The sequence below is a fragment of the Lupinus angustifolius genome, chromosome LG12 (assembly GCF_001865875.1).
Source record: "Lupinus angustifolius cultivar Tanjil chromosome LG12, LupAngTanjil_v1.0, whole genome shotgun sequence".
Taxonomy (NCBI): Eukaryota; Viridiplantae; Streptophyta; class Magnoliopsida; order Fabales; family Fabaceae; genus Lupinus; species Lupinus angustifolius.
In genome coordinates this window covers 8,327,852-8,355,264 of record NC_032020.1, presented here as the reverse complement: position 1 = coordinate 8,355,264, position 27,413 = coordinate 8,327,852, and the positions used below count along the sequence as shown (strand labels likewise).

The following is a 27,413-nucleotide window of genomic DNA, read 5'->3' as shown; positions in this document are numbered from 1 at the left end:
TAAAATCACCACACTCAATGAAATAGAAGTAAGAACAAGTATTTATTGAATGTAAAATGGCAGAGCCCCAATCCTAGAAACAAAGGGAATTATTCACTCATTATGTAGAAGAGAATCCAAATTATAGATTAGAGAATTATAATGTAAAAAAATAAAAATAAAATCTTTGACGGAGAACCCTTATTTATCCTAATTAAAAAATATTGGGTTAAGCCCAACAAAACAAATCTACAAAAAAAAAATATAATATAACATCTATGACTTTTTTGGTCCTTCAATTGTTCTTCGCATAGCCTCAATACTGAATTCAGTCTTTTTGCACCCAATCTCTACTCTTTTTTGCTTTAATCCATCCAAACTGCACAACATAGATAAAAACACCTGCTCAACCCGAACAAAGAGAAATAAAAGCTAAAAACAATCATAAAGTCCTAATTATGTCCTAAAATACAAGTTAAATGCAATACAGATATAGTATAATTTCACACTTATCAATTACCCGATCATTTACTATTTGAGGACTATTCAATATTCTCATTTATTTCAATAATGGAGATTCCGATCAACTATCACCTCAACACCAATTAGATTCAAAAATAGATGTTATTGATTACCCAAATCATTAATTATCTGATTGGTTGATTAACCAATTCAATTATTTCAGTCAATAAGACAAAGACCTTCATTGATAGAAAAGAGATAAAATACAAAGTACGAAAACAAAACAAAAAACAAAAACTAAAACTAGTCTCCCCTGCCGCCTCTGGTTGGAACTAGGAGGGCAATAAGGCCTTCATCTTCATCCATGACGAGCCCACCGTCGGGGGTAACTCGTGCATCTATCCTGGTCCAAGACCAGACAGCATCAGGATCAACCAAACCGGTTAGCCAGAGAATGTGCCTCCTATTTAGCGGCGCCCACATCTATCTTGGCCAGCATCTCAGCTTCCCGAGCATCCTTCAACTATTGGGACATTGTAGAGAGTTGCTCAGCGGCCGAGAGGTTCTGGGCCTCCAAGTTCTTCACAACTTTGGCGTTCAATTCATGGAGCTCACCCGAACGAAGTTCTTGTAGGTTGGCCAGAGCATTTTCCCCAACCCGGGGTGGCGAGCACCCCCTCACCTTCAAGATATTTGGCGACTTAAGCTACCAAGACCCCCGCCTCTTGGGTCCTCCTCAACAAGTCCACCAAAGGGACCCCATTCATAACACCATTCACTATCAGGTTGACCAAGCCCTCGTCAAAGACTTTGGTGATGTTGTAAGTAGTCTTGAGGCGGAGGGGGCCAAATTTACCCTTGCCAAAGGACTTGTCTGACCTCTGCCTCTCCGGTTGTATACCCTCCACCAAGGCCACTTTAGGAGGGCTGGCAGACTCATCAGTTAGGTCAATTGATTGACCAAAGGCAGATTCAGGAGGCACGACCGTGATAGGGATTGACTGGTTTATAGTAGTCCCCTCTGAACCACTAGCATAGACAGCTTCCCTCCAAGGAGTGGAAGGAGGACCCTCAACCCGGGTAGGTAAACTCGGCCTGGGACGCTTGCTGCTTTTTGTGTCCTTCCTCTTAGTAGTCGCCCGCTTCAGAAGCATGCTCCGGTCAGCCTGATCCCTCATTGTCACTACTGAAAGAAACAAACTAAAAAGGTCAGATAAATGACAAAAAATAAAAGGAAGGTATAGATAATAAGATGATACTGATTGCTTCTTCAAAAACTTGGTCGCCCTGAACTAACTTGTAGAAGATGATAGAACAACCCTCCTCAACCCAAGCTAACATCTCATCCGTCGTCCTCCTCTCCTGATCATCCAGTTGATCATACAAGAAACCAAAAGAGTTGGCAAGCCTTTGGTGAATCCCCCCATTCCAATAAAAGGGAAAAAGAGGGACGTTGCCAAGGCCATACACACAAGTATGGTGTGTCCCCTAGGCCTCGACACGAAAGAAACCACCTTTCTAGTTCTTCATGGAACCCTCAAAAGGGAGAAATAGAGCCTGTCCATTCCGGGATTGAAGAGATGTCCACCCGCGACGTCTAGCCCGAGCCTCGTCTTTGTTGGAACTATGAGTCACCCGGAACATCCATAAAAATAACTGGAACGTGCAAGGTCATTCCATGACCCCACAAAAGAGCTTAAATGCACGAATAAAACCCCACGAGTTGGGAAGCAATTGAGAGGGGGCTACCTGAAGATGTTGCAACACCTCTGTATACCACCCTTCGAAGGGGATTTTCACCCATATCCGTCGGCAGACTTGCTCGTACATATAAAAGCTCCATTTATTCTTAGTGTCGAATAGAATGTCCCAACAAACTCGCTCCTGAGCAGTATGAGGATACCAATGGATGTCGTTAGTCGGTTGCGTCAACACATCCACCGATAGGCATACATCTGATGGGAAATAGGATGGGGTTCCCCTAACCTCTTGATCAACCCACCAATAGCGGCAGTGGCTACCCGCCATGTCCTTAGGGATAACGAATTGATTGGCACGATCAGCAAAATTTCGCCCCATGGTAGACCTGCCATCAGAAGAAGTATCAGAATCCGAGCTGGACATACTATCCAAGACTAGACACCACTTCTTTGAGAAAGTCGCCTGGTCAATCAAGGCGGCCCCATGTCCGGCCTTTTTCTTCCTCATATCATGTAATAAGGCTGACAGGGATAACTAGTCAGTTCGCCTCCAAGAGGAACGACTACTGCCCGGGGCGGCAACATGTGGGGCTCGTTGGCGATGACGACGAGTTATATTAATAAAATGGGTGGATGTCCAGACCAGATCTCCACCTCATTGGGACTTGAATCACCGCCTAACGTTGTCATGACTGGTTAAAATATTATTAAAAAGCGAGGGAGAAAAAGAAGTTATCGAGTTGGTGGAAATAGAAGATTCTGGAGGAAGATCGGATCCAAGCGGTGTGTGTGCTCGGCATGAGACAATTTCTCAAAAAAAGGCAAAGTGAAGAAGAATGAAGAAAATAACCCATATTTATAGGGGGAGATCCAAGCTCAGATCCCCCAAAGAGCCCAACCCAAAACGCGCATCCACCCGTTCAGAATCGCTCAAGGACAATCCAATGGTAACACAGAAATCCAGACAACAGAACTGAAACGATCAGACGCGTCGATCTATCATTCCAGGCTCAGATGAAACGTCAAGCATCTCCCCACATGTTTGACGAAAACCCTTAGCCATCATGACTACCCCTATACTTATCTAAAAGACCTACCCCTATTCCGTTGGGCCAAATTAGAGTGGTCAAAGTCTACCAGCCCGGTCATCACTGACTAACCTCATAGACTGGGGGCAATTATTCCAGCCCGGTCATACCCGGGCCATCAACCCTAAAAAGTCTATCAATCCGATAATCTCTGACCAACCTAATAGACTGTGGGTAACTGTTCCATCCCGGTCATACCTGGGCTATCCCCTTCTACTCCGAGTATCATGTGCAACATTCTGTGTATCCTTGTTACTCGCCTTAGATGGGTCCACTCGTGGCAGATGCCATAAATGTTCTTGGCGCAAACTTTATGCCTCTGACACGCTATTTAATGCACCTCTAGCATGCTATTTAATCCACCTTTGACATACCATTTAATACGCTGCTGACTCGCCATCAATGTGAGACAACAAATCGCCTATCATGTCGCCTGCACATTCTACCTGCCCCCGACAACTCGACAAGAGCATATCCACAGGTCAAGCAAGAACGACCAGAGTACATCCCTTGTACCCGTTAAATGCTGGTCAATGATCAGATGTCATCTCAGCATTTCCTAAACTCTATAAATAGAAGAGACCACACATGAAGTATAATTAATTCTCATTTTCTCATTTATTGCTACACTTATTGCTCAAAATTCTCTCTTATTTACTCTCATCATCTCTCTAGAATACTCAAGTGACTTGATCGTCAGAGAACTTTTTCAGGTATCTCCCCCGGCGAGTCTAGACAACATACCGACTAGATCTCCTGATCCTTCATCTTCAACCGGGCACTCATCATCTACCAATCTGCATAAATTACCAACCATTCCCTCTTGGTACCAAAGAATAGTGCCAATACAAGACTTCTTTTTTATAGTTTGGTTTCATTTTTTATATGAACAGTTAGATTTCCAACCTGGTTAAATATTACTATAGACGAAAGGAAAAGAGTGAAGGGCAGCCATAGTTTGTTAGCTTTGTAAAATAACCTAATTACATGATTTGTTTGTCCCATAAGGTAGTTCAGTGTTTTCTTTTTATACTACCAATGATATCTCTCACTTTATAGGTAATAAACTAATCTCTTTCGAGATCTATGATTACCTCTTATAATAAGTATTTCTTTACTTAATATATGAAGTTTATTTTAAATGTAATGACATAAAATCTTTCAACTATGAATCTTTATTACATATTCATTCATCTCTAAATCAGAAAAAAGCTGTTTTTTTCCTGGTTGGACAAGAAGTTGTAGGATAAAATGGGACGGAAATATGATGGGCTTCAAAAACCTTGCATGAAGGATATGATACTGTTTCTAAATTGTATGACTACATCTACAAGTGATAGTGACATGATCATAAATATTTGTTAAACTTTAATCAAATACAATTTGACCCTCAATCTAATATCATGCTACATCTTTTTGTTGAGTTGATAAAACTTTTCAGCATGAAAAAATTAACACGTGTGTAGTTAACATACCACATGGTGATTCTGTTAACATTAAGAGGCAAGTAAAAATGGAATGACCGATATTTCAAAACTTTGGGACCAAAATAATAATTTAAATTTATCAGATTGGCTTTTAGTCCCCCAAAGGATCCAAATAGGTACTTACAACAAATAAAACCCAATCCATAATTCCATATCCTTCAAATTTTCAATTTCATAAATAAGAAAATACAGTGAGACCAATCTATCCAAAACAGAAATCACTATGATGGGAACCACTTTGTGTTTCACTTTCACAACTACAAATGCTGTTCTAAAACCTATACACTTTTGTGGGAATTTCTCTAACACTCTGTGTCTGGGGTTACCCCTTAGTTCAAATCCATTCTCTCATTGCAGAGTAAAGTTTTCATCTTTTTCCACACCCAGGATAACCCATTTGCAGGTTTCACAGGATTCACTCACACCCACCGAAGAATCACTCTCTTCATCTCCTCCTTCAATTGGAGACAATGACTTACTTGTTGTGGGTCCTGGAGTTCTTGGTCGTTTGGTTGCTGAGAAATGGCGACAGGTTTTGTTTCATTTACTCTTTAATCTTAGCTTCAGATTATTTTTTATGGACTAAAGTGGTATTTTAGTATTCTTCAAGGGTTCATGGTTTAGGGTTTAAGTTTCGATTCCTGATAGTGATACTTGTTGGGAGGAGCAGTCACGGCTCAAAAGTGATTACTTCCTTACCCACGGGGTAAAGAGATATGTTTATAAGTTAGCCTTTAAATGTATAAAATTCGAATGAAGTTGTGCATGAAAAAGATTCATATGAAGTTGTGCATGAAAATTTGATTTTCCACGTATGGTAGTATGGTTTTTAAAAGAACCTAAAAGCTTCAGTTTTTTTTTTCCAGAGATAAACAATTTAGCAAAAGTCTAAGTATCTAACTAAACGAGCATATGAATGTTAGAATGATTTTATCTTGTTTCTTTTTTTAAGTAAAAAACTAAGCAAATGGTTCTAACTTGATATGGATGTTATAAATTCAGGGATTAACTCTTACATTAATTACAATGAGCAGCTATATAAGTGAAAAAAAGAATTTCAAGGCTAAGTTGTTAGTTTAACTCAAAATTTTAAGGTAAACATATAGTATAAGGATAAAGATGTTGAATATTGTGAGTTTTTGACATTTTTCTTCATTATACTTGTTGTGATTTCGATATGCTTATTGGTTTTGTTATTATCAGCATTCAGTATCATATACTTTTATATAATTATGTATCTGCCTGCGAGCAGGAAATTCCTGGCTGTCAAGTTTTTGGACAGACAATGACCACTGATCATCACAACGAGTTGATCCAATTAGGTATCAACCCGTCGTTGAAATGGATAGAATCAACTCACAAATTTCCAAATGTAATTTTTTGTGCCCCGCCTTCCAGGACCCCAGACTATGCTGATAATATTAGGTGAGCAATCTTAGACTTGTTTCCATCGGCACGTGATTTGGTAGGAAATGGATATGGTATCACTCTAATCAATGTGCCTTAAACTTTATTAAGTGTGAAGTGCTAGTTTTTTTCCATGGCTTTTAGTTGTCAACTTGTGCTAACGAACATGGCTCTTTGACCAAGTGTTCTAGAGTTTGACCCTTGCCACCACATTCCTTTAATTAAATGCTGAATTTGAGCATGAGGTAGGTGGACTTATGCGTCGTCCATGTCTCAAGCCCTTAGGAGTCTTGCATGAGGGTATGTTAATAGCTTAAGCTTTTGGAGTCGGTAGTTCTTGACAACCTTCGATGTGAACCTTTTATATGTATGATGGTTGCACTATAGCTTTGTCCATGTCATACACATTCGGCAATAGAAGAGTCATAGAAGCTCCAATTAGAAGAGTTGCTCAAGCGGATGTTAGCCCTGTAACTAGAGGGAGAGAAAGACTAAGAAAAACAGGTTAAACCATTACCATTAGGAAGAATTTAGACCGAAGTAACCTATCAGGGGATTTATTTTTTATAAAACAAGTGATGCACCTGATCCATTAGCCAATCCCACCATGTGGGAAAAGACTTTGATTGTTGTTGTTGATTGATTATGCTATATCTTGCAAATTACCTGAATAAACAATATCCCATTTTTTTTATTATCAAATGACGGAAGTATTTTCATGAGCATTATCATGTAGCATAGATACAAAATATATAATTCATGCCAGAAACTTTTTACCAAGAAACTCCTGAGTTTTGCATAATGAATCCTAGAAAATTGTTGACTGTGGCATTGTACTACTGCTATATCTAGATTTTCTGTTCTAAGTTAACCTTTCCTTTGTGCCACTTCATCCATTCATTGTGGTAATGTATTTTGCTGACTTATAAAGTATAAACTCTCTTCAAAAGCACAAAAAGAATTGAATATTTCTAATCAGTGAACAGTCATGAATGTTCTCATAGTATTTCACTGCTTACTTTGAATGATTTCGTATTATATTGAGAACTTTGACATTCATAACAGACAAATATCTATCAACATCTTATCAGTTTCTTTGTTTACAAGTAGTAACCAAGGAACACGATGCACAAATGAAACAAAATTTGATGTGGGGAGAATGTAATATGTAGTCTTGCCATCACAAAACTCTCATCCCTTTTTAAGTTAACTGGTTGGTTGCATGTTTACTTTGACCTTCAGAGGCAGACACGGGCATCAATTTCATATCTACCATTTGAATGTTCTGCTTCTTTATAGTGTAGTTGTTGTCTTCTTATGAGCTCATGCGTTGATGTGGATTGTTAACTAATCAGGCTAGCTGCATCAAGCTGGAATGGTGAAGGTTGTATCTTATTTACGTCCAGCTCTGCTCCATATGATTGTAGTGATAATGGACCATGTGATGAGGTGGGTCATACATCCAGAGTGCCATATTCTTTTGCTGTCAGTCTTTTTTCTCCGTGTTTTGATTTAAATCAAGGAGATAATTCCTATCTACATCAACTTCAGGCTTCTTTTTCCATATAATAGTACAATACTTGCAGATTCTTTTAATTGCTTAATTTGTGCAATTACATTACTTCTCTTCCTATTTATATTCACGTTTTCAGCTTGAAAGGTCGTATTTTCCCTCCTTTGGAGCTCTGGTGTTTGCTAATTATCCTAATGGGATATGCTTCATTTTAGGATACTCCTGTTGTACCAATTGGGAGGGTTCCCAGGATCGATGTCCTTCTTAAAGCTGAAAATGTGATACTGGAGTTTGGTGGTTGTGTTCTAAGATTGGCAGGGCTTTATATATCCTTTATGGGGTTCATATTATTAAGATCGGGGGAATTTTTTAATCTGAGTAATTATTGTTACTACGCTTTTATCTCATGGCAACCTTGACCAATTACACAAAGCAGATAGAGGCGCACACAACTATTATTTAGAGAAGGGCATTGTTGATAGTCGTCCTGATCACATCCTGAATCTTATACATTATGAGGTCAGATTGCATTTTCATCTCTAGTTATTTTATGTATTTACTTTCCTTATTTTCCCTATACTTGTTATTTAATGTTATTGAAGTTTATTATGTTTGTAAAGATGGCTTGAGGGGGGTAGGGGGTTAATGAACTTCAATTTAAAAACTCAGTCGGCCCATTCTTCACGAAATCTGCATACCACGATTAAAAAAGATTACATCCACTGAAGACTATTAGTGGGTTAAACACAAGTGACTAAGAAAAAATAGATTTTAATGAACAAAACAAAAGTATATATACCGGGGCTTGTGGAATTTCTGCCCTCATGGAGCTTCTTGAGATTAAGCATATTGTAGCATGTGACCACTCATGTTATTTGCTGATACTTAAATGCTCTAGTTTTGGTTCACGGGCTTCTGAGTCTTTTCTTGTTTATAAGAAATAGCCTTCTTGGCTTTGAGAGTTTGAGTTAGTGTTGTGCTTGGTCAAGTGAAAACTATGTATTTTGTAATCATTACATTATCAAAGAACTAGGTTTGTTAGAAACCTAGGACTTAAATATTGTATTTGGCTTTGCCTTGGGTCTGTCACCTTTGTTTGCTTTGTAAATTCTAATCTCACTTGCAAATTTTTTTCATGTTTGTATTTCATGGTTTGATATATCTTTCCTTATTCCAAACTGATATTTTCTCCTATACTTTTCTTTAACATGTGATGGATTCATTATGCTCATTTTGACACACTTCCACACCAGGATGCAGCTTCTCTCTCAGTTGCGATCTTGAAGAAGAAGTTCCGTGGACAGATTTTCTTGGGCTGTGATAATCATCCTTTATCTAGGTCAGATGTTTTTTCTTGTCAAATGGCATTCACATTGACCAACTATTCTTACAATATTTCCATTTGCATCGTCTTATACCAATGCATCAGATTGTTCTAATCTGTTTGTTTTGGTTGAGAATAATCTTACACACTTCTCATATGTTTTCAGACAAGAAATGATGGATCTAGTTAACAAAAGTGGGAAGTTCAGTAAAAAGTTCGATAAATTTACTGGTGAGTTCTGTATTTGTTACTGAAAAATGTTTCTGAAACTGAGAATCTACTATCACTATTAGTTGATCCATATCCATTTCATTGTGCTTTCTTCTCTTCTTTAGATATTAGTTTTGTTTCTCAAAGAATAATTAGCTTTATTGTCTTTGGTACAAAGTATAATTTCCTTTTATCTCTGCCTTTACAGGAACTAATGATCATCTAGGTAAGAGATTAAACAACACAAGAACCCGTGGCGAAGTCGGCTGGGAGCCTAAGTACCCTAGCTTTGCTCATTTTCTAGAGAGCATTTGAAAACTCCAAAAAGCTCAATATAAAGGTGCTATATGGAATGCCTGTTCTAGATGGAAAGCTCATACATGTCTAAACTTTGAAGAGTGTATACTTTCCCATTTTTCATGTTTGTCTTTGTGTACAAGGATGAACAACATTTGAGTTGTCTTAAAACTTGGTCATTTGACCATTTTCATATTGCATTCGTTCTTTAGATGTAATGAGCTCCTAGTCATTTTTGTTAACATCATTGAAATGAATAATATTCATAGGTAAATTAATTTATAAACACTTGAGTAATTAAATGGTGTAATAATATTATTCTAATTAAACGGTGTTATAATTAATTATGTCTAATAAGGTGCCGCCATTTGTCCATTGTTTTACTTAGAATGCTTACTCTTTGTTATTTGAAGTTTCCCTCCCTTTGTTGTGGAAATCCATTTCATGGCACGTGCTTCACCATCACTTTAAAGTACAATCCCGACATATAGAATTTGAACATAAAGTATAACATAGTCCAAATCATAAATAAGTGTGTTTTGTAAGTAAAAAAAATTAGAAGAAAAATTGGTAAATAAAAGTACTTATGAAGAATATAGTATTACATTTTTGCATATCAACTACAAACAATATATATAAAGTCTGCACTTTAACATTTTCTTACTATGAAAGATTCAAACTTTAATCACTATTTCCACCATAGATTATTAATATAACTATCTTGTTGTAACATTATAACAACAAGCGTTTGTAGTCCAACGGTTAGGATAATTGCCTTCCAAGCAATAGACCCGGGTTCGACTCCCGGCAAACGCATCTTTTTCTTACATTTTTTTATTTGGTATTTTTTTGGTACACAATACACCTTTTAACACTTAATTTCACAAAGGACATAAAATAATTTTTTTTTAACACTTAATACTAGGATGTATTGTTTACTGTTTTTCATAACATTGTCATTGTTTTAGTCATTGCTACTTTTATGCATATTATATGCTCCTTTTTATTTATTTGGTATTTCCTATTACTTTATATTTTCTTTTGTCTCTAAAAAACCAAGCATGTTTAAATGCTAATTTAGTATTCCTACATATGCATTGGGGGAAGTGGAAAAAAATATATTTCATATATGTTAATTCAATATTGCTTACAGCGGAATCACATTTTCCCCTCTATACCAATGTACATCAATCACAAGGTACCACAAGAAACAGATGAAATCTACCACCTTTTTCTTGTAGGGACCCTTGAAACAAAATCTGTCATTTGTGAACACATTTTTCTTCACAAAATGACAACAAAAGATCATGTTTGCCAACCCTTCATTCCCCGAATGGCATGTGTCGACAGCATGAGTTATAATTTCTTCTGACAACGTCCACCAAGCAAGAAGGATGAAGCATGTTCTGAATCTAAATGCTTGGACCAAAGTTGATGATGATAAACTTGTCTAATCTACTAAGGATCATAATCTGCCTAGAGGAGACTCTTCTGCATGATCATCCACCAACCAGAGACCATAATCGCGAAATCGCTTTATCTTCTTCTCAAAACCTACAATGTAGTTATTATGAATTATAACATGCATTCCTTTAGTTTCTTTAACCCATGTCTTGTTCTTGAAATATAATCCGCCTGTAGGGAATGCAGCCTGTGGCAGAAGGTACAAATCCACCTGCATGAAGTCATCGGAAAAATATCAAGGGGGGGGTTATATTTCAGATGTTCTGAAGAATTAAAAATAAATTTACTCACTCTTGGGGAAAATGTACTCAATCATTTAAACCTGGTTACATATCAGATTTGAGATCAAGCTTTTAGCACAAAATTACAAATCTTAGAACCATTGAAGCAGAGAACATTTTAGGATCAGAATGACACAAGAAAAGTGTAATACACATTTTCCAGAGTCAATAAACTTGTTATTTTACTTTTAGCATTTCATTCATAAAAGGATTTTGGGCTATGTTATTCATAATGCATCACAAAAAAACCCCTTCCTGCATTTACATTGTTTTCTGCTTTGCCAATAAACATGATTTATTATAGAGCATTATGGCATCGACATGTTGCTGACTGATAAAGGTTTGGTTGTTGTTGTAGTGTATGAAAGTTATACAAACTGGAAGGAAATTAAAAAAATGTAAAAACCTCTTTTGCAGTCTTCATTAGAGCCCAGTTAAAAGCCGGTTGGTCATTGGATTTCTTTGCTCTAGACCAGGGCTGAAGCTGAAGTTCCTCAAGCCACTTTTTCAAAACTAGCTTTGCTCCATCAGTAGGGCGAAGGAAAATCATGCAACTACATATGTAAGGGCGACCCTTTTTTCCTGGTGGTGGTAAATCATGAGAATGATTCAACGGTTTGATCTGATCTCACCAAGAAATAAAATAGAATAAAGTTAAAATTACAATAACAAAAACAGAACCATGCATCAGAATATAAAAGTATCAGTCTGATTCACAAGAATCTTGTGGATGCAATTTAGGGTACACCATGCATCAGAATGTCCCCCAATAGATCACAACAAATGTTCCGTTGACTGTTCAAATACATTTAAATAATCTCTAATGGGAAAGAAAATCCTAAAAGGAGCAGACAAGTAGGAGAACTATATCAATTGAACTTCTACATGTCTTTTTCGAGTAATGTTTTATCCTGGATCTTAACATGTTTCCTCTGCATATATTTGATTCAAAGATTCACAAAATACTTCCGGTGGTAAAGCTGCATATATCTACCCTCTTGGCCCTACTAGGTGGGAGCTCATGCACCATAAGATTCACAAAAAGGAGTTGAATCAGGAATTCAGGATACAGGCTACTGATGTTTGCATTTTAACCGCCACAAACATTAACACTACAATCATGTGTTAGTCATAAGTCAAGGTACATGAACGAAAGGAGGATAAAGCAAGAGCAGTCCGAAGTCTTTAGGTCAGAATTTATTACACAAGAAAACCATTTTACTTTTATATTCTTTAGGCCCAACAATATGGAACTATTGGTCATCGGTTAAATTTAAATTGGTATTTCAAGTGTATGTAGAACAATATCTAGTCATAATAATACTATTTTTAACCCAGACTTCAATAAGATTGCACTAACTCTTCGTCTGACAAAATCATAAGATAATAAAATAAATAAGCTGCTTAAATATCATTAAACTACAAACGCAAATCTCACATTCAAGTTTTAATAAAAGTCTCAAACCAATAGAGGCAATATTAACCATGGCTATTGAGCAGTGAGCACACAGCAAAAGCATCATCCTAGCCAACAAGTTCCCAGCATTGAAGTAACTCAGAGTTATTACGATATAAAAATTGAAAGGAAGCATAAAAAAGAAATGAAATTATATGGGAAAACTGACAGCTGTCATGTCATCGGTAAAGTACACATCATGATTCCCTTCCAATTTAGCAAGTGGATCAGCTAACCAAACCATATCAACATCATTGTACATTACATTATATCCAAGCTCCAAAATCTTAAGCAGATGGCTTGGCCTCCTGGCTGTAAAGTTGAAGAAACCCTATATGGTGAAACAAACAATGGATCCAATAATTAATACCACCACAGACATAGCCATGAAGATCAGCACCGAATAGGAAAGAAATGGATCAAACAACCATTAGCACCACAGACATAACTGTGAAAACTACCACCTCAGATGACAAATATATCTTTACATTTCCATGAAGCGTCCAAGATAGTAACATTAATTGAAACCAACAGATCACGAAAGCACATTTTTAAGACAGAAAATAGGTAAAGATACGATTGAACATGGAAACAACACAACACTGATCCACAAATACGGGAAGTCCTAAACATCATAAGGACACGACAAGGCTAAAATACCACAACCAAAATTAATCAAATACTAACATAAAAACAAATCCTAACTTCGAATAAAGACATCAATGTTTCATAAGTCAGCAATAGATATTACAGATACAATGAGATACTATCGTCTATCTAATTATTGGGGTATCTACTTAACAGACGTAAATAAGTGCACCAAGCAAGATTCTACACTGTAGAGCTGCAATATTACACTTGTGCTTATGCCCCAACTGCATCACCCCACAATTGTGTTGTGGTTACATATCACATAAAAGGACCACAACAAAATGGTGACTCAGCCACATCAGACCACAATGTGGCTGCATAGTACAGGACTACAGGTGCATCGAGCCACAACAAACCGCTATAGATTAAAAAACAAATATTTGCCACACAAAACTTTCACGCCACAATGGCCGCAATCCGAAACGAGGTGACCACAATGATATTGACTAGAACCACAATTTAAAACCATGATCTGAGAAGTATCAAATACCAGAACCTATACGGCAACCATATTGAAGTATTGTTAGTGCTTTCTAAGCCAGAAAATACAATTAATAAAGTCAAACTCTTATAATTGGCAAATCAGATTAAATTAAGTTACAAATCCTTTTACTAATAAAACACAACTACCCAAATGCAAAAAGAGACATAAGTTGCAAACCTTAGAACCAAACTTATGAGCATTTTCAGCATCAAGCACAGGTGGAATGATCACAGCATGACCAGGCCAACGCTCATTAACCTTATCCAATGAAACATAATCCTCAGCTATAACAAGAACCATATCCTGTCTCTTTTCCCTAGTAACACTAATCAACCAGTTATTCAAAAAGGGCAAGTAAGGCTGGCTCACAATGCAAACAATCACAGTCCCATTTTTTGCCACAAAGTTCAGTGCTTGGTCCAATGTATAGTGACCCCATTTGGACGAAGAATGAGAATAAGATTTTGAAAGTGAGAAGATGGTGTTTTGGGACATAAGACCTAGCCAAGGGCATAAGAGACCCATGAACATAATGAGGAGTAAGAGGGCAAGGAGGGTTGTGGGGTTAGAAAGGGAAATGAGTCTTTTGGGATTTGTGGAAGAAAGTGGTGAGAATGAGGAGTGAGATAATGGGTTCTGAAGAGGTCTTTGGTGTAGAATGTGTGACATTGATGAATGACAAAAATGGAATGGAAATTGTGAGAAGAGGTAAAGATTGAAACTTTGATGTAAAATTGGGATATTTATTGTGTGGAATGTTTAAGATTTGGGATTTGAGATCAGATCAATGAAATTAATTTATAGTGTAGATTTATGAGAGTGATACTGGTGCGTGTAATGTAGAAAGCTTGAAGATGAGTTTTCCGGTGACAAAAAATGTTGTCAATTTTATAACCAAAAGTTGCCTTAGTGAAAAAAATAAGTTTTATATATTGTTAATTCATTTTTAATTATTATAGATTCTCAAAAAAAAAAATAAGTAATATAAATAGTATTGATTGTGTATAAATCTTTTTCCTAACCGTATATAAACATTACAGGCATTTTTATATATTATATTATTTACAATTTATTAATTTTATCATTCTTGATTAATAACGTGTCTTTACTATGGCAAAAAGATCTAATTCATAAGTATTCCAAAAATGTCTATAACGAATACATAACGAATATACACAATAATAATTTATGGGTGGAAATAAGTTGTATGATATTCATTAGGTGATAACCGTAAATAAAAGTACTCAAGAAGAATATAGTATTACATTTTTGTATATCAACCACGAACAATAAATTTAAAGTCTGCACTTTAACATTTTCTTACTGAAAGATTCAGACTTTAATCACTATTTCCACCATAGATTATTAATATAACTATCTTTTGTAACATTATAACAACAAGCGTTTGTAGTCCAACGGTTAGGATAATTGCCTTCCAAGCAATAGACCCGGGTTCGACTCCCGGCAAACGCATCTTTTTCTTACTTTTTTTTATTTGGTATTTTTTTGGTACACAATACACCTTTTAACACTTAATTTCACAAAGGACGTAAAATATAAAAAAAATTAACACTTGTAACACTAGAAGTATTGTTTACTGTTTTCCACAACATTGTCATCGTTTTAGTCATTGCTACTTTTATGCATATTATATGCTCCTTTTTAACCCTTCTGATATTTGAATTTTGGGTGTTTCTCATTTTTTATGGTTACAACATGTATCATGCTTTGGATATGAACAACCTAATGATAAGTAACATTGATTACTACATGCGCAAAGGTTACCAAGAATTGCTCAACATTATAGCAGCTATTTGATTTTCAAAATGTTATATTCTGTTCTTACATATCAGAAATTAAAACATGGGTAGTTACCTCACTGCAACTCCATAGATATAGGGATGTGAATGAGGAGGGCATTGTCAATCAAAACCAAGCCGCATTGCCAACATGCGAGATTTGCATCGAGCCCTTATCTGCCGACAAGGTTTTCAATAACAATAGCCACTGTGTGCACCCCTTTTGCTTGGACTGCATTGTTAAGTACATAGAAGCATGAAAACTTTATTTGAAGTCATGTATAAAATGTATAAATGGATCTTAAGAAATCATAGTTTTCACATCCATAAGAATAGTTATAGATTACTAACCTTTCCCCATGGCAATTCGATCCTCCATTTACTTGTTGTTTGGTGTTCTTGGTTTATAGAGTAACTTTTCTATCTCCTTCCCGTTCTTACTATGCTCTTCCTTAAGTGATGGCTGATAGAGCAATCTTTATGGGCAGAGATAGGGACAATGTTTATGATCCTTTTTCTTGTTAGTATAGTGCTTCCATCAAACACTATATATAGGTTCTTTTCCAAGAGTCTTAACATTTCATTGATGACTCTTCATCCAAGAGTTATGTCATGAAACAATGAAATAATATATCAATTCATGTCACAAGAGGCATATTTCTTACAAAGCAAAGATGGAAGAGAACATAGGGAACTTCCCATATCCTGCCTTGAACCGCAAGCAACTGTTAAACCCTTTGTTTTGCAAGTCAATCATCTCCATACATTTGTTTGATAACTGGTGTGATACTCTTTGCACTTCAACTATTTTGAAGTTCGAATACCGTTCTTATTGCCCAAATCAACGCTGCTCGCCTTGGTTATCGATGAACGCCAAGGAAAAGCTAAGTATGTGAAGAAAGTGAATTGTCTCAATTGCAAGCACTACTTCTGCTTCAAGTGCCAGATTCCTTGGCATGCAGGGTATAGGTGTGAAGAGAGTGGACAACTCAGTAGGAATGATGTTTTGTTTGGAGAATTGGTGGAAAGAAAAGGATGGTGTAGATGCTATAATTGTGGTCAATGTATTGAGCATATTGGAGTATGTAGATTAATTCATTGCAAGTTGGTTCCATGTTGCTTTGCTTTCTCCTCTGTTTTGAATAAGGAATGTGACATTGTTTTGTAATGTTTGTTTCTCATTTTACTTGCAGCATTTGTTTGACTTACATAAAAATTATTTAGATTACTTTGGAAGTGAAATTTCTACCAGTTATAATAGAAGAACATAAGAATTGGTTCATTCTTTAATAGAAGGACTTGTTAGTAAGAAAGGAAAAATTTAAGTATGAACATCTCCACTGAAAGGTGTTACTAAATTCAGAGCTGCAAGAACAATAAACATAAGCATTTAGAGTTTAGAAGCATGTTGACAACTATTATTACTCAATAAGCTGTTACCATAAAACAAAAGCTTCTGTTGTTGCCTTAAGGAAGTCGAAATTGCGACCCTCTAGCCACAAAACCTATTGAGTAGGCATGGCACGAGTGTGAACGTTGTGGTTCATTGGCCTGGACCATAGAGCTTTCTCGGCTAGCCTGGGTCTTGGCGAGTGTGGCTAAATGATACACATAGAGAAGTTCAAAATCATATATTACTCTTATACTTCCAAACATGTTACAGTTACAAATGTTGTAAAGGAACAAAAAAAGGGTTCAGTTGCGGCCACCCTCCATCACGAAACAATTTACCTTAACCAAGAAAATCACAGTGGAATCATCCATAAAAAGGAAAGCAAATAAGAATAAACATGACTTCTGATTGTTTTACTAAAAAAGATATACAGAAAAGAGGATGAAGTGAATGACAATGAAAAGGTTACTCCAAACCCAAACTCGCAAGGTGCTGCTCCTTGATGCTCCTGACCCTGGATCTGAACCACTTGGTGCTACTGGTAAAACAATCAGAAAGAAAGCATATTATTAGCTGCTACAAAGAGTGTTGTAAGGTAAATGACATAATTAAGTGCTAGAATTAGCTAAAAAAACTTCCAAACGCACCTAATGTCGTTAATTATACTAACACAATATTAATGTCAAGCATTTCTCTCCCTCTTTCATAACCCTTTTATACAAATAACAGAGTCCAATTTGCACTAACCTGCAGCACAAGTGGAGTGAGTTGCAAGAACTGTAGAGATGTTTTTCGAGGTATAACCAGCATAGTCACAGGTTGTGCTATTGCAGGAATCTGAAGACGTAATGTTGCCAATGAATAAGTTGCTCGAACATTGCGTAGAGGGGCAAATGGACCATTTTGTTGGTTTGAATTGTGATGATGGCTCACATTGTAATCTAAACACAACACAAATTAGAGAATGATGCATTAACAAGAAAAGTTAAAGAGTAACCATTACCATATTTTCATTGAAGAATGCGACAAATGACCATTACCATATGGAAAAAAATTAAAGAGTGATCTAGTAGCAAGAAAAGTTAATTGATATATGTAGCTAAGAATTTGTCCAAATTAAATAACAATGGAAGGTACTCAGTACTAACATATTGTTGTTGCTGGAATCACACTTGCACTTGACGCAGTTATTAGCAGTATAGATGTAAGTAGCATTTGCAACAAGCAAAGGAAAATCCAATGAGTCATTTCTCACATTTGAAGAACAAGCTGGTACAATACAAGTAAGTAACAAAATCAGTGAAGTCCAACTACATAATCATACATAAGTATAAACAGCAATTGCAGAATCTAACACTTGGTTCTACTTGATTAGCTAGTAATAGTTAAAAGTTGACGTATATGTATTGTCTCCACTACTTTGATTAATAAGTTCACAAAAATTTAATGAAGGAAACTCTTTGAAATAACCAACTACCAATAATCAGCTTGAGTTCCACTACATAGAACAACTACATGAATCGAATGATGTTATAATGATATGTATAGTTTAAGCCATAATATGATAGCTGTGATGATATGGAGTTTTGTTGACTCAATTAAGGATAGGTTCAAGTGCCAAGTGGGTGGTGGGGAACTAGGGATACGGCACATTTACTACACACATTATTGCAGTTCTCATGTTGAGTTTTGGATGAGAAATGGAAGATTTCAATGTTATCTCTCACAAACTGGATCCTCTGTACCAATAGAACTACATCAAATAAAATATACATGTCTTTGTACCTTGAAATAACTATTTAAAAAATAGAAATATAAGGGTATATGAACAATTGACATTGTAATTAAACACCATACATGAAAAATTAAATTAATAAACATTATTATCACCTTAATTACGAAATTAACAAGAAATGTCTGATAAGCAACAAAGAAAAAAAGGGAAGAGCAATGAACAAAGATTATATGTTTTTAAGATTATCTCATTTTCTGTCTCATATCAATAAGATATCACTTGAATAAATAAAAAATTAAAAACAAAAAATAACATTAGTCGCGAAATAGAACACTATTTGGATAAGTGATTAAGGAAACAAAAAGGGAGAATTGGAGAAATTGAGTGAATAGATGAATACCTTTGAGGGGAACATCAAGAACTTGACCAGCCTGAAGGGTCTTGGGGTCAGAAATGCCATTGAGAGTTAGAAGTACTTGTTGTGTAGTGCCATACTTGTCAGCAATCCCTTCAACACTATTCCCTGACTCCACAAGGTGCCCATAATGCACCACACTCTCCCCACCCACCTCATCACAGCTACATGGCAAAGGGATCCACAACTTATCCCCAACTATTATCTTATTCTCATCCGGTATATTATTAACCTCCTATATAATGTATTCACACATATTAAAATTATGACTGTAATATCACTATTAAATTGTAGGATTTTAATATGCATAGATGTAGAAGTTTAATTAAACTGACATTATTAATCATTATATACAATTCAATTAAGATAAGATATTGTATGAAACTATGATTAGATTTGTTCAGTTTTTTATTTCAGAATGATTTTATTTTATTTTTAAGAGGCTAAGTTCAAATTAAAGAAGTGTTTTTGGGGTCTGACTTTATTTGACTTATTTTTGTTTAAAATTCCTAATTTATTACTATTAATTAATATCTAAAATTATAATAAAATTATATATATAATATATTCATATCTATCAAATACAATAAAAATAAGAATTCTATAAAAAATAAAAAAAATACAATGAATTTACTTAAACAACAAAAATGTTTCTTATGTTCCTCCTTTCTTTCATTCATAATTATTATATATTATTATAATATAATATCTTTATTTTTTGGTATTATTAAGGATATTTCGTCACCTTATAGTAAGGAACTAATTTTTTCAGAATGTGTGGTCACTTCTTCCAACAAATGTTACTATCTTTGACTATTTGGTTTTTTTATGATTTAGCAGTGCCTTATACTACTAGACTAACATAGGATAATCTCTCTATTAATCACTCAATTATGTGACTTTACTTGATGAAAGTAACTAACTAGGATGATTATTGCTGACTTATAATAATTAAAATAATTACTCTTAATTAAAAAAATTGAAATATGGTATTAACCTGGATCTGAGGGAACTTGACCAAGCCTGCAAAAGTGGTGGTTGCTATGTCGTATAAACCATCACCGGCTTTGATAGTGTAGACCGGAACATGGTTCGATAGACCCGTGCCATTGTTGCACTTGCACGGGAAGGGAACCTTGATTGCCTCGTTTGGACTCACACTATAGTTACCTACGGTCACAAACATATATAATTAACATCCTAATATAATTGTTAGTCTTTTCTACTTATAAACTCTTTCGGTCATTCCGAATAACCGAATAGAAACATAACATTAATTTTATGTAAGTAATGATAAGATTTTGTTTGTACCTGTGGTGTTGGTGGGTAAGTTGTTAGCGCCGAGGATGTCTTGGAGGTGTTTAACGTTGAAGAGTGTTTGGATGTGGCGCAGGGTGGTGCCGTTGGGGTTCTTGTAGTCAATCAGTGAATGACACGTGACATCTGTTGTTGAACACTTGAACTTGGCTTCTGGTTGAGCCTGTGTTGATGAGCACAGAACAGCTATCACTGTGAATATGATTGCAGCTAATTTAACCAAACCCATTTCTTTTCTTCTTTTTTTCTTCTTCTTGTTTTGTTTTGTGTGTCCTAGAGTTTAGAGAAAGAGATATTATATATATCTGTGGGGTATTGTACTGTGAAATGAAAGTGGGAATCTAAATTTGGGGTCTTAGTTTTTTCAGGTTTGAACATAGTCACCGTGTAGTGAGGGCTGAAAATTAAGTAATAAATTATGATTGAGGGCTAAAGACTTTAACATTGACTTTGACTTTGGCTCTTCAAGTCTGAAAAGAATGAGTGTTGATAATTTTAATTTTTCCTGTTATTTTAGCATTCCTGCATGTCTAACTTGTATGCTTATCTTCTTAATATTGTGCTACAAGAAGTGAAATTCTTAGTTATTGTTGTATCTGAGAGAAGATTAAAATAAATTTTTGAAAAGGAAGTTCGGATTTAGAAGTCCAATTTCAGAAGACAGTTAAACTATTTCATAAATCTGACTTAAGATGAAGAATTCTAAGTTGAAGGCTAAAAAGTTATCGGGTAAAGGCTAGTAAAGTAAGGTGTTTGATAAAACAGAGTTTATAAAAATCATTCACTTTAATAAGCTTATCAATTATTTCTAATCAAATAAGGCTATATACTTATTTTGGTCAAATAAGATTAGTAACGGGCTTATAATTTTCTTTAGCACATTGCTAAATACACTTATCATTTTACAATTTTCAACTACTTTTTATCAAAACCACATTAGATTCTAATTTCAAATGACTTTTTGACATTTAAGTAAAAAATTCAGCATTCAACCAACTATTCAATTAGTTTTGGTCGATTTTAACTAAATCTTCAATGTGTTTTACCAAACATAGTCATCAACTTGAGACTAGGCCCACTATGACGGATATATTTATATAAAAGATTTAATATGTGTATACTAACAACGTAAATGTTTTTTTATACGGTTAGTAAATCACTTATCATTCATTTTATATGTAACGATCATTGACTCTCAAACAAAAGTAATATAAATCAATTGAGTGGTATGTTGACAATGTAAAAAACTTTATACTAATAGTACGTAGATTTTGAACTCTTATATAAAAAAGTTACAAAAATTATTAATATAAATTTGTATGTATTAAAATTAATTAATATATCATTTAGTATTTTGGTCATAATGTTCTGACGTTGGACTATCATAATACATATGTCATTCTTAAGATAATATATGGAGAGTGAAATTTACAAAAATATAAATGTTCAAGTAACCCATCATCATGATGAGTCTAACTACTATCATATTGAAACTATGCAAGTATGCCTAATTAATCTTGTGGTTGAGCATGCCCACTCTTTATAAATAGTATTTTATCCGAGTTTAGATCTTCAATAATATTAGAAAGTTCAATATTACATAAAAGTTTTGATAATTTTAAAATTATTTTATTAAAAAATAATTTAAAATCATGTCCGTTAATATTTTTTTATTATACGAGTATGTGGATTTATTTTAATAATATTTCTCCACATGTCCTTTTCGATGAGATGTATATCACATGGGTGTTGACTGCACATTTTTCTTCAGTCTTTGTCAAAAGTTGCAAGATTCCACTATACTAATGAAACATAATGGACCTTAATTTCAGTCTAAATAGCAAGACTCTTCTTTGCCATAGTCTACATAGGAAATAACTTAGAAATTTCATAAAGGGAGAGTTGAAGCCATGATGAAGGGTTAAACTAAAGTTGAAATAGAGAGGTCGCTCTTGTATTTATCACAACTTTGATTATTTTATTTTTAGGTGAATAAGTCATTGATTCTTTAGTAACTGCAGGTTAGACAAAATGAAACGGGCATATAAAATTCAAGATAGAGACTAAAACGCGCTTGCACTACACCACTAGGAATCTAGCATGGTTTATGGTTAATCCAGGGAAGAAAAGTAAAACATAAAGAGAATAATGTAAAACAATTAGACATGATATGTTGTTAATCTTTTTTTTGTTTTAATAATCAAGATATCTTAATCATGTGAGTACGAGATAATCTTTTTTGGAATGTGTGACTATATTGTTAACAAACATCACTCTTAAAAATTGAACATTTAATATTTTGATCTATCTTACAATTTGATAGGGTCTTACATTAGTAGATACATTTTGTTGATGGTATTGCAATAAGCCATGTTGGTTGTAAATATATAATAATAAGTTGTTATGGGTCAAACTTTTTTAGCACTTTACCTACATAATGGGGAAAGGGTGATATGATTTTGGAAAAATTGCAAGAGTTGATTGAATAAATGATCAATTCTGGGATTAATATAAAAATTAAGAAATGCATGAGAAGACACGTGGAGTTGTGTGAGTTTGCAAGATTTTAAGATAAATATGAAAATGATATTTTGTGAACATCATTGTGGGATTATTTAATTAAATAAATTATTACTAAATGAGTTTAATATTTATGTATTGACAATGTAAGATAATTTTTATATTATCAATGTATTAAGTATTACTGTTGATGTGTTAAATAGAGTGACATACATAAATTATAAATGATATTTTGATTGTTTAAAAACTTTAAACTGAGTATAAATATTAAAGTCTTGAAAATTTATGTGGTATCTTTTCTAGTAATATTAGTTTGATTAAATTACATTGATATCTCTTGAGTTTTAGTGAAATTATATAAATTATCCTTCACTTTTTTACACTTACACAAACCTCCCCTAATTTTTATACTTTCGTTACACTGACCACCCTACATAAGAAATAAGTGTAATATTTTAAACAAAAAATGTGATAAACGCAATTAAGTTAAACAAAACATGATATATTGTGGAGACAAGTCCAAATAATATATGAGTCAATATTTCTTTATTATTTTTGGTTCGTTTCTTTAGAATTGTTGATCCATTTTGTAAGCAAAAATAATAAAGATACATTGATTTGTATATTATTTAGACTTGTCTACACAATATATCATGTTTTGTTTAACTTAATTGCATTTATCACATTTTATGTTTAAAATATTACATTTATTTCTTATGTAGAGGTGATCAGTGTAACAAAAGTATAAAAACTAGTTGATGTTTGTGTAGGTGTAGAAAAAATAAGGGGTAATTTATTTAATTTCACTAAAACTCAGGGTTGTCAGTATAATTTACTCTATTAGTTTTAATTTTGTTTGTTATATGGGCTTGGTCTAACATTATTTTGTTATTTTATCTGGTTTATTTGTTATTATATTGGGCCGCCCTAAACATTAAGGGACAGACCTGTTTCATAGCGGATATTCATCCCTTTTTATTGATACCGCAGTCAATAAAATAAAGTGATATGTTTTATATATAAAAAAGAAATCGGTGTTATTTTCTAATAAAAAAATAACAGATTCAATACAGTTAATATTCAGTTATATTTTATATATATGATTTATATAAAACTAGTGTAGCGTTCATGCAGGTTGACTTACATTTTTATTTTGTGAGGTGAGATGGTGATCTATACTATCTATCTATATCTATACTATATATAAAGCCAAAACTTGAAATAACTTCCCTCATGGTGTAATTTTCATTTTCTATATTGCCCTTAACATTATTTAATTTTTACAAAAAAACTATATAATCCTAAACAACTACCACCAATACATTAATCAACTACATATCTCACCTTAAATTAAACATTATCATAAACACACAAAAATATAATATAAAGTACACCAAACACAACAAACACATTTTAATTCAAAAAGATGAAATATATAAAATTTGAATATATAGTTTCACATAATATTTGCCGGCAGGCACGAAGTGCCTGTACATACTAGTATTGATAGTGGTCATATACGATTATATGATTTTTTAGAAATTAAAGTATTAAAGATAAAATAAGAAAACTAAAATTACATCATAGGTTACATAATATTTTTCCTTTATATATAGTATATATAATATAAATGGTCAAACTAAAGTGAGATAGTAGTTAATATATTGGTAGTGACTATATATGATTATATTGTTTTTGGTAAAAATTAAAAATTGTTAATGACAAAATAGTAAAATTATATCATGATAGTAATTATACCATATTTTTCCTTTATATATAGTATAGAAGTATAAATATAAAATACGTGATCAGAACACAAGTATATAAAAGAGAGTAATCACATTAATAAAATGATTTAGTATGTATACATTGTCAACAAATCTCCACCATTTATATGTTAGTTATCATTGACTTTTAAACAAAAGTATTATAAATCAATGGTGATGATATGCTGACAGTGTACAAAAATTTATACTATCAGTATACAGATTTTAAACTCCTATTAAAAAGTGTCATATAACATATTTGATTCTTATATTAATTTACATAGTTTTTTTGTTAACTAAATAATTCACATTATTATTTATACATAAAATATCCTGATCAATACTAATATAATTACTTTTTTTAATACTAATGCTTATTACTCTAATTGACCCAATTTGTGGATCCTAACTCCTAAAGTTTAAGCATTCTCCTTTATAATACACTAATACACACTGTCTCAATAATTCCAGTCCAAGTCTTTAATTAAAAATAGTGTAAATCAAATCAATTTAAGCACTAGGAGCATGGGCGGACCTTGGAAGGGACATGTGGGGGCAGCTGCCCCCTAGATTTTTTTTTAAATTTTATTAAATACTTTGTTTTACTTTTTTTCTTCATGAACACATCTATTATTTTATAAAGTGTGTCACTCTATATATCATTTGTTGTGTTTGGTCAGAAAAAATACGTAATTATAAAATGTGACACATAGAGTTTTACACACTTTTGGAGTAGATGTACTCCATTTACCTACACAACAATGATGTCTTTAAGAATATACTAATTGGAACTCACATATTTCTTTAATTTATAGTTTGATAAATAAATATCATGCAACTTGTGTGGTTCTTTTAAAAATTAACATAATAGATCAAATTTTCTTACACGTTTAAATGTTAATGTTGCTTATAATAACATGACTTCATTTAAGTTCATAATCATTTTACACTTACTAAAAGAAATTATTGTATGTACTAATAATATATATATCTTAATGATACTTATATGTCATTTAATATTGATAATATATTTTTTTATCGAAAATTTCTATTCATTGAGCAATGAAGATTAGTTTGAGATCACAATGTCAACATTTTATTCTTGGTCTCTTTAGCCATTTAATTTTGAAAATTTTCTACCATATGTTGTTAGTCATATCTTGCATTATCAAGTAATTCATCTTATTTTATCTATTGTGGTTCAACTACTATATAAATATCATTTTCGCAATAAAATTAACTAAACAAAATTACATAATAACATAGAAGATTAATTTCTTGCTAACAACATAATGAATTATATTAAAAAAGAAATAGTTGAAAATTTTATCTCTAATCTCATCCTATGTTTCTTTATATTTTCATTATTCAATTAATTTTAATTATAAATTATAATTAAATATTATTGTCCCTCCTAAAATTTTGACCAAGATCTGCCACTGACTAGGAGTTACCTCTGCCTACAATGTCAACAAAAAGATATTGTTATTAGTGAAACAAAATTTTGAAAGCTAGACAGAAACATTTAGATTAGCGTGACAAACATCTCAACTAATTTTAAGTATAGTCGATTTTCATCTAGCTTAGGGCAAAGATTAAATTAAAAAATTAGACAAAATCAATACTGAGAATCGAATAAAAGTTTATTCATTATTTATCCCAACTCAATGTTTGTTCATGTCTAACTTGTGTTTATGTATATATATTTTCAATTGTATATAAAATAGTGACATTTTTTAGCTCATGATAAATAATGTATTTAATTTTAGCAACATATTTAATGATACAATGCTATATTTTAATAATATTTTTTTACCAACATAATTTCACAAAATATTGATTCTTTATATACATAAAAAATATGATAATAAATAATGTTAAGAAAATTTGTATAGAAAATACTCATATTTATTAGAGTTATGGCTAGATTAGAGTTCAAAAGTTTTACAAATTAATATTTAAAGTTGTATAAGTCTTCCTATATAAAATCCGCTCTCACTTCAAAATTAACTCAATTATTATTTAGAATTGAGTAAGTAATAAAAGTTAACCTATATTGTCCTACAATTTGCTAGCGTCCCGATGCGGCGCCTTTTGTGGAAATAAACTTAGCTACGTGCCTTTCATGATGAAAGGGAAAGGAAGAAAAAAGATAGACATGCTAGTGGATTAAATCATTTATGAGTTCCATCACATCAAAGTTCAAGGTTGGTGTTGGAATTGACTAATATAAATTAAATTCAGAGAAGTTTAGAAATGAAGACAATTGCATTTAAAAAGAGAAAAAAGGGTAAAATAAAATGTATAAAAATCAATTTCCATACGTTTTTGAAGGATATTTGATGTATCATATAATATTAAAGATTAAGATTCAATTTCTGAAAACAATATTGTTAATAGAGGTAGAATGAACCTAGAAAGGAATACTCATTGAGTCAAGAGATATTCCTAACTTACAAAAAAAATCATTTTTAATAAAAAAATGAATTAGATATTTTTTAATTGCATAACTCTATTTAATTAATAGATAGTGAACATAAGAAATAAACTCAAGACAATATTGAAATGATTGGAGAGAGGAAGGATGAAAGAGAAAGATATATGGCTTGCTTTTTTATTCCTTTGAAGCGCACAAACAAAAAGGAAGACCAGTGGCAGTGGATTA

The 27,413-nt window shown here is 33.3% G+C and overlaps 3 protein-coding genes and 2 non-coding genes across 7 annotated transcripts; 3 read left to right on the top strand and 2 right to left on the bottom strand.

Moving 5' to 3' along the window:
- Window positions 4,880-9,753, top strand: LOC109361448. Its single transcript, XM_019606904.1, has 8 exons — window positions 4,880-5,248; window positions 5,969-6,141; window positions 7,479-7,572; window positions 7,852-7,962; window positions 8,066-8,155; window positions 8,890-8,975; window positions 9,127-9,191; window positions 9,379-9,753. Exons 1-8 carry the CDS (start codon window positions 4,940-4,942, stop codon window positions 9,483-9,485), a joined length of 1,035 nt encoding a protein of 344 aa, XP_019462449.1. The 5' UTR covers window positions 4,880-4,939; the 3' UTR covers window positions 9,486-9,753.
- Window positions 10,212-10,283, top strand: TRNAG-UCC. Its single transcript has one exon. It is a non-coding gene; the product is annotated as a tRNA-Gly (tRNA).
- Window positions 10,577-14,648, bottom strand: LOC109361530 (UDP-D-xylose:L-fucose alpha-1,3-D-xylosyltransferase MGP4-like). Its single transcript, XM_019607008.1, has 4 exons — window positions 13,981-14,648; window positions 12,838-12,999; window positions 11,619-11,834; window positions 10,577-11,142 (listed from the first exon to the last, which is right to left on the bottom strand). Exons 1-4 carry the CDS (start codon window positions 14,470-14,472, stop codon window positions 10,933-10,935), a joined length of 1,080 nt encoding a protein of 359 aa, XP_019462553.1. The 5' UTR covers window positions 14,473-14,648; the 3' UTR covers window positions 10,577-10,932.
- Window positions 15,205-15,276, top strand: TRNAG-UCC. The gene has a single exon. It is a non-coding gene; the product is annotated as a tRNA-Gly (tRNA).
- Window positions 17,221-20,802, bottom strand: LOC109362831 (lysM domain-containing GPI-anchored protein 2-like). 3 transcript variants are annotated; one of them, XM_019608862.1, is made up of 6 exons: window positions 20,457-20,802; window positions 20,143-20,315; window positions 19,131-19,380; window positions 18,144-18,264; window positions 17,743-17,936; window positions 17,221-17,542 (listed from the first exon to the last, which is right to left on the bottom strand). In XM_019608862.1, the coding sequence occupies exons 1-6, from the start codon at window positions 20,689-20,691 to the stop codon at window positions 17,412-17,414; spliced, it is 1,104 nt and encodes a 367-aa protein (XP_019464407.1). In that variant the 5' UTR covers window positions 20,692-20,802; the 3' UTR covers window positions 17,221-17,411. The 3 variants fall into 3 exon arrangements, with proteins under 3 accessions (XP_019464407.1, XP_019464409.1, XP_019464408.1); XM_019608864.1 differs by having other exon boundaries at window positions 17,221-17,530; window positions 20,457-20,801; XM_019608863.1 differs by having other exon boundaries at window positions 17,221-17,533; window positions 20,457-20,798.